General features: G+C 42.7%; 1 protein-coding gene across 1 annotated transcript; it reads left to right on the top strand.

Moving 5' to 3' along the window:
* Window positions 1-551: 551 nt before the first annotated feature.
* On the top strand, window positions 552-8,581 carry SLC35E1 (solute carrier family 35 member E1). Its single transcript, XM_030540075.1, has 6 exons — window positions 552-939; window positions 1,600-1,670; window positions 2,065-2,202; window positions 3,188-3,313; window positions 4,354-4,599; window positions 5,736-8,581. The coding sequence occupies exons 1-6, from the start codon at window positions 552-554 to the stop codon at window positions 5,967-5,969; spliced, it is 1,203 nt and encodes a 400-aa protein (XP_030395935.1). The 3' UTR covers window positions 5,970-8,581.
* The last annotated feature ends 4,281 nt before the right edge of the window (window positions 8,582-12,862 follow it).

Raw genomic sequence — 12,862 nt, 5'->3', positions numbered from 1 at the left:
TGTGATGCAAGCCACTTCAAGGCAGGGGTGTGGCAGCACCTGCCTGAAGCAGAGTCAGGGTCCCAGGCTAGGAGAGAGCTAACGGCTTTCGCTGGACCCATTGCCGGGGGGAGAGAGCAGCAGTCCCGCTTACGGAGGTGGGTCCAATAAGGACGTCACCTCCCACCTTGTGTCTCGAGCTGGGCAATTCCCTGCGCTGCGGGGCCTCCCCCACCCCCGCCACAGGGCCCGTTACCTCGGCATTAGCGCTGCCTCGTCAAGCCTCACGTCGCTCACAGCACTGGCACGGCGGGGAGGGGTCGCGCTTGCCTAGCGGGGACAGAGGCGCGTGACCCCCCGCCCCGGGGTCCGGTCCCGCCAGGATACGATGCTTTGCGCAAACTCGGACTCGGGGCAAGCCCTGGGGTGGAGGCGGAGCCAGGCGAGCGGAAGTGACGTCGTATGCACAGCCCCGCCCTCGAGCCTTGTGCGGCGGGGTGGGACCAAGCCCGGAAGCGACGCGCTGGCGGTGCTGACGTTGCGCCGCGGTCTGCCGGGACCCGTGGGTAGCGATGGCGGCCGCACTGGCGGCTCCTGGCGGGGGCAGCCCTGGCTCCGCGACGGCGGGCGCGGCTCGCGGACCGGCGCTGCGGGAGGGCGCCCGGGTGTCCGCGCTCTGCCTGGCCTGGTACGGGCTGAGCGCGGGCGGGAACGTGGTGAACAAGCTGCTGCTGGGTGGCTTCCCGCGGCCGGTCACCGTCTCGCTCTTCCACATCCTGGGGCTCTGCGGCCTCCTGCCGCCGCTGCTGCGCGCCTGGCGCGTCCCTCCGGCCGGGCCCGCGCAGCTACCGCCCCGCGCCTACCCCCGCTATATCCTGCCGCTCGCCTTCGGCAAGTACTTCGCCTCCGTGTCGGCGCACGTCTCGCTCTGGCGGGTGCCGGTGTCCTACGCGCACACAGGTGAGTGAGGTGCCTGGAGCCGGGGAGAGCTGAGCCCTTCCCTGCAGCTGCCGCAGATCCTAGTCCAGCCGTTCCCAGGGAGCCCCCTGCCTTATTCCGTGTCTGACCCGGGCCGTGGCGCCTTTGATCGGGAGGGGTGACATTTCTCTGACTTGTCCCTGGCTCAGCCCCTTGCTGCTTCCCTTCCCTCGAAACTGAGTTATTCCCGCCCTGGTCCCTCCTAGCTCAAGTACAGGTAACGTTTGCCCCTTGTGGTCTATTATATTCCTGCCACTTCCCTATTTGAGCTACCCATTCTGTTCGTTATTTTCCATAGAGTCTTAATCTGGGTCTTTGTGTCAGCCTCAGCTAAGGACTCCCCACCTCTCAAAATGTATGATCAATGTAAGGCTCAACCAGAGTCTAAATAAATGAGGTTTTAAAGGAAAATGTAACACTGAGTTTCTAACAGTTCTGTGACACTTGTTCCACTTGACAAAAGTTGATCTTAATCGTTGTTTTATTTTTGTAATCTCGGTTGTGACATTGATCAACTCTTCCTCAGTGCTAGAGTTTGGATATGTCATTTTCCAGACTTCTGTGCACTTTCCTCATTCATGTTTTTCCGTTAGGATTAGTTTGACTTTATTACCCTCATTTAAACATCCCTTCTGTTTTCAGTAAAGGCAACAATGCCAATATGGGTGGTTCTGCTGTCAAGAATTATAATGAAAGAAAAACAAACTACAAAGGTAAGAAAGTTACTGGTGATTCCTCATCTTCCATTTCATTGCTAATCCATGCTGAACTTAATGACAGAGATTGAAAAAATCACTCACATGGAGCTAGTGGAAATCTTTCCCAAGTGAGTACTGTAAGATTGCAGAGGGTAAACATTCATTTTACACATATAGGCTTCTAGTCCTTACGATTGTAAAGAAATCCTTCCAAATATGAAGAGCAAGCTGATTCTTTATCTGTAGGCAGACTCCTTCCATGTATCTGGCACGACTTAGTTTTCTCAAGCTGCAGCAAGGTGAAAGCTGAACCCCAGGATCTTGTTGTCCCTCTAAAAATATGCATGAAGGTTGTTGACTTGAAAGTTCCTAGAAGATGCATGCTGCTGTCATCTGCTTTCTTTTCCAGGTGTATTTATCACTGATCCCTATAATCAGTGGTGTTCTGCTGGCTACAGTCACTGAACTCTCTTTTGATATGTGGGGACTCATCAGTGCTCTTGCTGCTACACTCTGTTTCTCGCTTCAGAACATCTTTTCTAAAAAGGTAATAGTTCTGTTATTTGTTCTGCTAGATGGAACTCTTAAATATCGCATCATCCAGGGGAGGGATCGCTCAGTGGTTTGAGCACTGGCCTGCTAAACCCAGTGCTGTGAGTTCAGTCCTTGAGGGGGCCAGTTAGGGATCTGGGACACAATCAGTACTTGGTCCTGCTAGTGAAGGCAGGGGACTGGACTCTGACCTTTCAAGGTCCTTTCCAGTTCTATGAGAGAGGTGTCTAACAGACAGTAGGTCCAATTGCAAGAGTTTGCATTTCTCTGAAGGGTGGAGCACTATGTACCTTTCAGAGGGCAGGAATGTATTTCCCAGTATAGAACTGGGTTTGTATTCTTATATGGTGCTTCATGCATCTGTTATGTCCAGCAGTAGTCCACAAAGCCTTGGAAGTTAGCTGTTATGTTGAATGAAGGAAAGTTGGCCATGACCCAGAGTTTATCCTTGGCTTTGTTCCATGCCAAGGAATCTTTAGCTTCCATCAGCAATGATTGAGAGGCTCTCATGTCTAATAACATATTTGAAGGATGGCACCTTTAACACCAAGTCAGCCCCTCTCTCCAGACTGAAGTGCCATTACTCCAAGTCCTGCAGTAGAACAGTAATCCAAATTTAAAACATGTAAATTGAACTTGTGAACAAAAATCAGACTTCCTAAAACCAAACAGAATATTTAGCACTTAATAGTATGTGACTGATGCTATTATATAGAATAAAGACTTGACTGTTGACCCTTCCAGCATTCAAGTCAGCTAAGCAGTACATCATTGCCTTCCGGTAGGTTGCTTGTTATCTTTAATCATGTGGCACAAAGTGAGTTGTAGGTTCTGTGAACGTGATGTATTGTAGTTGTTTGATCAAACACTACACCAATGAGTCAAATGTTTGGAATTGTACTTGCTGAAACAATTCCCCATCCTTCGAGTGAGAGTGGTCAGTACTTGAAGAGAGGATGATTTCTGATGGTTTTTATCAGGTGTTGAGAGATTCCAGAATACATCATCTTCGGCTGCTAAACATACTCGGGTGTCATGCTGTCTTCTTCATGATCCCAACATGGGTTTTGGTGGATCTTTCGTATTTTCTTGTAGAAAATGACTTGGTAAGTCTTTGGCAAACTTCAAGGTAGGGGACTTGCTTGGACATTTCTCCTGCTTTTTAAAGATTTACCCATATCTAAGACAAGAGGTATTGTAATTGCCACTATGTGCCTCTAAACAGTGGAGAAAACCTCAGAGCCTGCTTTATGGTAAGGGCTCATTACAGGGTCACTAGGCAAAACAAGTACAGGGAAACCCTGCAATAATGCGACTTCAGATATAACGCGATCATAAGGTGGCTCCAGCCGCCCCAAGCCAAAAAAAAAAAAAAAGTGGACAGAGTGCTGCCGAAGCGCAAAAAAGGAAGGAAAAAGAGAAGAAGAAAACCGCCAGAGCGCTGCCAAAGCTCAAAAAAGAAAAAGAGGCTGGAGCGCCGCTGAAGGGGGAAAAAAACCAAAAAATGGAATGTGCCTTCCCCACTGCCTCCCCCCCCCCCCCCCGCTTCTTCTTTTGGTGAGAAGAGCCATTCTCCTCCCCAGCTGCTCCTTGCTCTTCCTCTGCCCCTTGCATGTCTCCCCTGCTCTCCCCAAGTGTTTCTCTCTCTCTCGCTGTGTGGCTGAGAGCCCCGCTGCTGGAGCTGCACCCTTTCAGTTATCGTTATGGGCAGTTCGCAAACGCAAGTCAATTTCTGTCCAAAAGAAATTGACCGGCTTGAAATGGTAAACCTCGCTATACTGCGACCCCGCATTTATCGCGATCAAATTTTTTTGGACCCCAATCATCGTGTTATAGCGGGGTTTCACTGTGTCTTGTCTGGTATTTGGCACTAGCACCTTGAGGCAAGAGCCCTGAAGAGTAGACTGTGATGAGCCTAAAACATAAGTTGTGAGGTTGTCTGTAGAAATGGACAAAACAGTTAATTTGAGAGGGGAGATAATGTGGTGGTGTGCCTTTTTACTCAGCCCTCCCTACCAAAATGCCAATAACAGGTGACTTGTTTGAGAAGCTATTGTGAATTGCATCCTCTTCTCTTTATGAAGTTCTCTATTTCTTCTCTGAAACTGAAGCTTAACTTTTTTTTTTTACTTTGTTGTTTCCATAGAGTACAGTATCCCACTGGTCCTGGACTTTAATGCTGCTCATAATCAGTGGATTTTGTAACTTTGCCCAGAATGTCATTGCCTTCAGTATTCTTAACTTAATCAGCCCATTAAGTTACTCTGTTGCAAATGCCACAAAAAGGATCATGGTCATTACAGTTTCCCTTATAATGCTTCGAAATCCAGTCACCAGCACCAATGTTCTTGGGATGCTGACTGCAATCTTGGGAGTATTCTTGTATAACAAGGTAAGTCTCTGTTGTGAACCTATGCCAGTCAGTAGTGGCTGAAAGCCGTTACTATCGACTGCCTGTAAAATAGCCTTGTAAAATGATGTCAAGTATCAGAGGGGTAGCTGTGTTAGTCTGGATCTGTAAAAGCAGCAAAGAATCCTGTGGCACCTTATAGACTAACAGACGTCTTGGAGCATGAGCTTTCGTGGGTGAATACCCACTTCGTTGGATGCACCCACAAAAGCTCATGCTCCAATACGTCTGTTAGTCTATAAGGTGCCACAGGATTCTTTGCTGCTTTTACAGATCCAGACTAACACGGCTACCCTCTGATATTTGTAAAATGAGTTGTCCATAAGAAGACCAAAACAGGTAATTGTGTACCAAAAAAAACCCAAACAAAAATCACAAATGGCCCAAGTTGTCAGGCTCAGGGGAGACCAAGAAATGAATGGGCCTTGGTTAATGAGCTCCCCTGAACCTTGGGTGAGATTGAGACACATTGACGTTGGAAGTAGGGAGCAGTGCATAAGGGGAAGCTTGCTTTGCTGCTGCCTTACTATGACAGTTGTGGCATCAGTGGACTTATCGCCAGAGCTGTAAATAGAGCATCTTTCACCACCACTTAAAATCATTCTTACAAATGTATACAGTGGTGCTTTTGCTCTTTTTCAGCTTCTACAAGCACACAAATGTGTGTGCCACTCACTTGTTTGTTTGGGGGTTCTGGTGAACATAACAAAAGATTTCTTGTGATCACTGTTCTAACCTGGATTGACTTTGTTTCACTAGTGGCTCAGGGCTTTTGAGCAAAATCACGACTCCTTGTTAACTGGGAATGCTTAAGGAGAACGATTTGCATTAGGAGTAATTGTGGATTTAAAACATTAGTAAGCATAGCCTCTAACAGAGTGGTTCTCAATCTGTTCACCATTGTGGGCCACATATGTGAGCCACATATATTACGTGGGCCGCATGCAATACTACCTGTATGTTGTTGAGGATGTCATATGGGCCGCAGCTCTGTGCTGACTGGGCCGCAGGTTGAGAACCACTGCAGTCTAATGTGACTAGTGTCTGTGTGGGATAGGTGTCTGCTCTTTGTTCGCTATTGTCTGAAAGAAGTAGTTAATTAATTCTTTGTTCCACAGACAAAATATGATGCGAATCAGGAAGCAAAGAAGCAGCTACTTCCAGTTACAACTGGAGACCTTTTGAATCTGGAACATCACCGGAACACTCCTGAAAAGTCTCAGAATGGACTCATGGCATTCGCACAACATGGAGATTATCAGTATGGCCGAGCCAGTGTCTTAACAGATCACTTCCAGTATAACAGGCAAAGCTATCCAACCACATACAACTTAAATCGATATGATATATAGGATTCTGATAAGCAGGTATAGACTGTAACACAAAGTTTTCCCCAGCATTATCAGGAACTTCTGGCATGCCCTTGAATGTAAAGCTGTAGATTGTATAGGTTCTTCAGAGAGGAAGATGCATGTGTATCAAAAATGGTACAGACTTTCATCATCAGCCAAGCAGGTCTCTAAACGTGAAGCAATTAGATAGACACTGGAAAGGAGTGTACAGTATAATTCTTGTACAGAGATTCTGGTGAAATGCAGGTGTAAAACTCCGGCGTAAATATTTGCTGTCACATTTGTTTCAGAACCTGTCAACTGACTGCCATTTTGGCAGTAAAAATGTGGCCAGTATTTCCTTTCCATGCTAACAACTTAATCTTTAACTTGTGTTTTAATTTTTATTTTAATGCTACATGACTCATTGCTTTCACTTTCTTCAACAGTTTCATAAATTGCATTTGGAAACTCTGTATTTTCCTAATTGGTGTTAGAAGGGTTGTCAGTTGGAGGATTTGTGTGTCTAAAAGCAGATGTGTAGATTTGAATTTCAGTTGCACAGGTTTAAAACTTCATGTTGATATCAAGTACCTGTGTGTCTATAGCTTCAGTTTACAATGATGATCAAACAGGGTTTCTGAACTAGTACTGAGTTCTTGTTCCATTCAATAATCTTGAAGTAAAACTTTGTTTAGGCATAGAGAACTGACTTGTCTCTTAAAATAATGTGACTATTAGTTACCAATAGCAACTGTGATGGAGAGTTTTCACATTCTTTGACTGAAAAACAGTTACACAACTTCATCAGTAGTTACTCTTTATCTGACAATAGAACACACCTTGCCAAATAAAAATTAGTATTTGGAACAAGGCTGTTTTCCTGTGACCTCTCTGCACTTGTTTTTGGAAAGCTAGCTTGCTGTCATGCTGAATTGGGAGACAAGGATTGCTTTTTCTCTGTTTTTTAATTGGGAGAATCCTCCATTATATGACTTCTGTTTCATGAATGTGGATTTGGATGTATCACATCCCTTCTAATTGTCTACAAAATTATTTCTTGGCCCCCAATTATATTTTGTGTTTCTCTTCCACAATAGTTCTAGTAGCACTAACTATGTTCTGCCTGACTTGTACATTCAGACGAGTTATAGAAGTTAACACTTATACCCTTCTATCTTCCTGTAGTGCTCCTGGCTTGAATAATGATTATGAGAAATTGTTCTTGAGTCAAGAGTGAATATGTAAAATTGTGAAAGATGTGTGTTGAATGTTCTGCTTTGCACTTTTTGCATAAATGAAGGTGCTTTGACAAAACATGAAGTTTTGTTAATGAGTTATGTCAGATACTGTGTAAGAGATAAAAGTGAAGTCATCTGAGCTTTGGAGTATAGAAAACTATTTTTGGCATAGATGATCTTCAGGCCTTGTCTCTTGGAGGAGGAGCCCATCATATAGTGGGCTGAGATTCTGGCAGGAGAACTGCTTGGCGCATTCTTGTGTTTGTCCAATGATCAATCAGCCAGTGACTGACTCTAGTAGTGGTGGGTGTTATACAAAATACTCCCTCACCATGTATTCTTTTCATGAAAGATGATTGCCTTTTAGAAGCAAGATAATTTTGTGACTCTCTTCCTGATTATTTATATACATTTTTTTTTCTGTGAGTGCAAAGCTAAATCTATTCCCAGTCTGCTAGATGCTTGTAGAAATTTCCAGTGTTAATAGCTTCATTGGTGTGTCTCAAAGGAGATAATGGTGCACCTGAATCTGTGGAGGCTGAGCCAAATTCAGTCATGATCTATGAGCAGAACTCCAGTGATGTCAGTGGAGGTGAGTGTGTTCATGCTAGTAGGAAATTTGGACTTGGATGTTTTAGTCTGGAAAACTCCTGGTTCAGAAATCATTCTGGAAATCCTTCCCACACAATTGTTAAACTAGAACTGCTTTCAGAGACTCTGGGCTTCATTTCTTTACAACTGTTGTTTCATATTAATGTGCAAAAGGGAAAAATACAGCCAGTGGAAAGACTGATATATTTCTAAGGCACCCTTTTTAATATCTGAGTACCACTGCATAAATGTGGAAGGATGGATGATCTTGTGGTTTAATACTCTGGACTGGGACTGCGGTTCAGTTCCTGGTTCTGCCATAGACTTCCTATGTGAACTTGGACAAATCACTTAGCCTGAAATTTTCAGAGGAGATTAAGGGAGTTGGATACCCAATTCAATGACTTTCAATGAGAGCTGAGTGCCTAATTCCCATAAACCTGTCTGAAAATCTCAACCTTGATCTTGGTGCCTCAGTTCCCTATCTGTAAAATGGAGATAATTCTTCCATACCTCATAGGGGTGCTGTTCTGGGTTACTGCAGTGATGAGGGCCATAAAAAGGCCAGAAAAGCACAGATCAGAGGGATTTCTGTGTGTGCCTACCACCATATCTTGGTACCATTTGAATCATCCCTTCAAGGAAAAGGAACACAGCTCCCTTCTTTTTTCCTAAGTAGATGTTTGCTTAATCATATTTAGGTGGCTTATTTCCTAGAGCAATGGGTCTCAAACTTTTTTTACTGGTGACCCCTTTCACACAGCAAGCCTCTGAGTGTGACGCCCCCCCCCCCCCCCCCATAAATTAAACACCATTATAAATGCTGGAGGCAAGCAGGGTTTGGGGTGGAGGCTGACAGCTCGCAACCCCCCATGTAATAACCCTGTTACCCCCTGAGTGGTCCTGACCCTCAGTTTGAGAACCCCTGTCCTAGAGATTGCAACCAGGTCTGTTTCACAGCTCCTCCCTTAGAAGGCTTGTATTGCACCCTCCTCAACTAGCAGGACTTGGGCTCAGTCTCATCTGTCAGTATTGTAATCACAAGTGAGGGCCCCCTGCTGAGAATGCCTTGTCCCTGTTTCTCAAATTTTAATCTGAGCTCTGGCAGCCTCAGTGTCCCCCACAAACGCAATGCAGTGCAATGCAATAGGGGGTTCACTATGAGAGCAAGGCCACAGTCCACTTAGGGCTCTGAAGATGACTTTGTAGGCTTCTCTCCTACAGGTTACATGACCTGTGGTCATGCTTTGCTAGTTCAAGCTGTATAGTCAGTGGGGATTATTTTGTACAATAGAATTTTTAGGTGAATCATGCTACAGTAAATGATTTTCTTGAGTACCTGAACCAAAGTTCCAAAGCAATTACTGCATGCATTCAGGTAAAAAGTTTCTGATATTGTTGGAACTTGTATTGTAATCTTACTAGACATTGCAAGATTTTGTTTGGTGAGGTGAAACATTTGTCTAGTTTTAACATAGTTTGTAAATTAATGGCATATTTAATTGTACATAAATCTATAGAAAATATGAAAACAGGAATAAAAAGGGCATATCTAGACAATCATGTAGAATGATCCTGGTATTAAATCAGTGAAGAAAATACTTTTTCCCTCCCTTTTTTTGCTTGCTGTACAATTTGAGGGAGTGCCATAAATCAGTAAAAATATTAGCCAATTGGGGGACCAGATTAATTTTTTGCAATGTTTTATTGTGTGTAATATGTTGGTTTCAGATGTTTACATAGAATAAAAGAAAGCTGAGGCTCTGTAATTAGTGTCTAAGATTCAGACATTAGCTACTGCAGCTTTTTAAATTGTACACTACAGAGACTGTGAAACTCAGACATTACACTGATGCAAAACTGAGGAATCCTATCCCTCCAAAAATACTGGCTGTTACTAAAAATAAGCATGCGCAAAGAACCCAGGCACTTTTTTCAGCTACCCCTTCATGTGGGTTTTTGCACTGAGAGTCCGTCAAATAACTTGGTGCTGCTAGATCTTGTGAAAACCTTTCCCTTATGGACCAAATGATGAGCAGCCATGCCCTTATTTTGGTCAGTGAAACATTCAGGTGTCTTATGCAGTTATCTGAAATAGCTAAACATTTATGAATTAAATTCTAAGACAGTTCAATATATAGGAGTGCAAAGCTCTTGTGAAAATGACTTTAGTAACTTCAGGTCAACACTAAGAGTTGCTGGTCAGAAAAGGTCCCATCTTTCAGTAATGTCCTAACCCACCTCTCTGTCTTCAGTGTAACAATAGAAATCTCTGCTATAAAGTTGTTTATATTGCCCTTTATTTATAAATAGAGCTGTTAATTTTCCAGAGCTTCCAGTTCTGTTTTTAAGGTAAATGATTGTGATCTTATTTACATACAGATATTTATATGTAAATATTTAAGAGCAGCTGTATGGGTGGCACATAAACCTTCCGCATTCTGTGTTTCTCGTGCTGATACTTTTTGGATGAATTTTTTGTTTTTTAGGTTTTTTTTACCTATCACAGGATAAAATTTGATGCTTGTGGAATCTGGCACTTAAAACAGTAGAGAAGAGTGTGAATTGCTGTAAAATGTTTGTGGTTCTTATTTCTACTGCATTACTCTGTACCACTCAGTATGTAAGTTAGTATGACTGTTTTGTCTGCCTTAGTGGAGGATTCCACTCTGCTGCTCTGCACATACCATCATTGGTGATCCATATCAGGTGAGAGGCTGATAAGGAGAGGGAGAAATTGCACTGGTGGCTTTTGAGTGTTGGGTAGGTTAGATGGACTTTTGAGGCCTGCCCTGGAGATTCTTACTTGAATACCTGGTGGTGGTGGTTGTAGCCCTCTGGATACCTTGTGGTTACCAAGAAGGTTGACTAGTGTTGCAGCATGCTGGGGGTTATGGTAGACTGGACAGTGGTTGTAAGGGCTTGAAACACTAGAATCTTGTAGAGATTGGCAAATAGAGGTGTGTGGTGGTGTTAGTCTTGATTGAAAAGTTTCTTGGTAGGTGAAGCCACAACTAAAATTCTTAATATGATCCTGTAGTGTTCTGTGGAACACCCAGGAGTGCAGAGTGATGGAGAAATAGTGACTAGACTCTTCCTATTGTTTTGGTGTAAAGTCAGTTTCAGTGGAGGGTGTGTTGGTCTTGTGATATAGTTATGTTGGGGGAGTTCACCTTTGTGTGTGTGTGTGTGTGTCTCTATGAACTGCTATTTTGTGAAACTGGAAATATACCGCTGAAATGTAGGGTTTTCTTAAATGTGTATTAAACTGTGGGAGGTGTCTGCAACTGTATGTCCCAGATAAAGAGGTGGAAAAAAACCTCTTGGATCAAGTCCTCATTTATATCTTCTAAAACTCTACCAGATCATTTTTTTATAAGTTGAGTTTTTCTTTCCTAATAGTTTAGTCCCCACACTTAGATTGTTATGGTCTTGTTCTGTAGTTCATATAAACTATATCCCAAAATGCTTCTGAGAATTACTTAGTGAAGCAGAGGGAGTGGAGAGAGAGAAATAAGAGTTGGTGACAAGGGAGAAAATCTGCTCAACTGAAGTGCGAAGCAAGATGGCAAGTCAGTGATTATAGTTCTGAAAGGATTTTTCAAAACCCAACTCAAATATAAATGTTCATAATTTTAACTTCAGTTTTGGAAGAGAATGAAATACTCACCTGGAGAGTTGGAAACTCAAGTACAAAAGGATTTTGTAAATATGAGAATCATAAAATGAAACATCAGTATAATTTTATTGTACAAGCTGATATGCAAAAAGCGAGGTGTAAATGGTGAAAAGCTATAATTTTAATTAAATTTAAAATAACAAGGCTTCTTAAATATGGCATGACTGTCTCTTTACAGAATCTGCATTTTCTTTAACAATTTTTCATGTACTTAAGTTTAATTGGCTCTGTAGTAGGTTTCCTGCATGCCTGGGTTCTTGACATCCTGACATTGTGTAATAAAATTTCTGTGTCTATAAGTGCTGCTGATGTGGACTGGTGTTAAGTCACAAAAGCGCTCTCGCTGTGTTCAAATTATAGCATTTTCTGTAAGAGTTAAGCCAAGGTCCAAATGCTGTGGTTACACTAAATCCTAATATGTATGCAAATGAGGGGTTTATTCCTTTTATGAAGATGTAGAAATGGGAATAGTCCAAAAAGATTTGCAAAAGTTTTGGAAAAGGAGAGGGAGAGGAAACAGACTGTCTCTTATTGCACAGATAAGTATTAAAAAGCTTGTTCTTGGGCAGGGGAGGGATAGCTCAGTGGTTTGAGCATTGGCCTGCTAAACCCAGGGTTGTGAGTTCAATCCTTCAGGGGACCATTTTGGGGATGGGTCCTGCTTTGAGCAGGGGGTTGGACTAGATGATCTCTTGAGGTCCCTTCCAACCCTAATAATCTGTGATTCTAGAGAGAGGAGTAGGAAGTTTTCTGATCTGAGAGAGGAGTAGGAAGTTTTCTGATCTGTGCAGAAGGCCTCAACTTGGAAAGACAAGTTCATGACACACTCTAAATGGTTAATATCTGAACCCTGTGGTAGAGTTCTTAAATATGTTCCAGGTACTTTATAATTGTGAATTTTTTAGGTGCATATCCAATAGAATTGGTTCATTTAAGTTAATATGGAAAAGTGTATTTCCCTCCTGTTCTCTGATAACTTCTCTTCTTTGAACGCAAACAGAATATTTCCAGGGAAGAAATATTTAATTGTGATATTATCTCTTCCAAATCTAAAGTGAATTTATTTCAAGTTTTTTATGTACAGTAATTATGAATTTTTAGCTTATGAACTTTAAAGTGGAAAAGTGTTGTAATTATACTTTTTAAATATTGAAAATGTAAATAAAGATGAATTCTGCAAAATCAGTTCCTGCATACTGGAGTTATTTATGGTTAGAATTGTGGAGAAGCTGGCTAATTCTTGTCACCCTTGGGCTGTAACAAGATTAGCTAGTCTGCAGTTGGGCTATGGGACAATTTATTTAATGACTAGGCCCCTGCCAAATTCATGGCTGTGAAAAACACATCACGGACCATGAACTCTGGTCTTTTGTGTACTTTTACCCTATATTATACAGATTTCA

This window comes from Gopherus evgoodei, chromosome 22 (genome assembly GCF_007399415.2).
Source record: "Gopherus evgoodei ecotype Sinaloan lineage chromosome 22, rGopEvg1_v1.p, whole genome shotgun sequence".
Lineage (NCBI taxonomy): Eukaryota > Metazoa > Chordata > Testudines > Testudinidae > Gopherus > Gopherus evgoodei.
This window is presented reverse-complemented; position numbering and strand designations above follow the sequence as displayed.

What these genes read in the sequence shown, in the direction of transcription:
- SLC35E1 (XM_030540075.1), top strand. Translation starts at nt 552, where the DNA reads ATGGCGGCCGCACTGGCGGCTCCTGGCGGGGGCAGCCCTGGCTCCGCG. An exon ending in AAGAAAAACAAACTACAAAG is followed by an intron (nt 1,671 to 2,064) that starts GTAAGAAAGTTA and finishes TTTCTTTTCCAG; the next exon opens with GTGTATTTATCACTGATCCC. An exon ending in TTCTTGTAGAAAATGACTTG is followed by an intron (nt 3,314 to 4,353) that starts GTAAGTCTTTGG and finishes TTGTTTCCATAG; the next exon opens with AGTACAGTATCCCACTGGTC.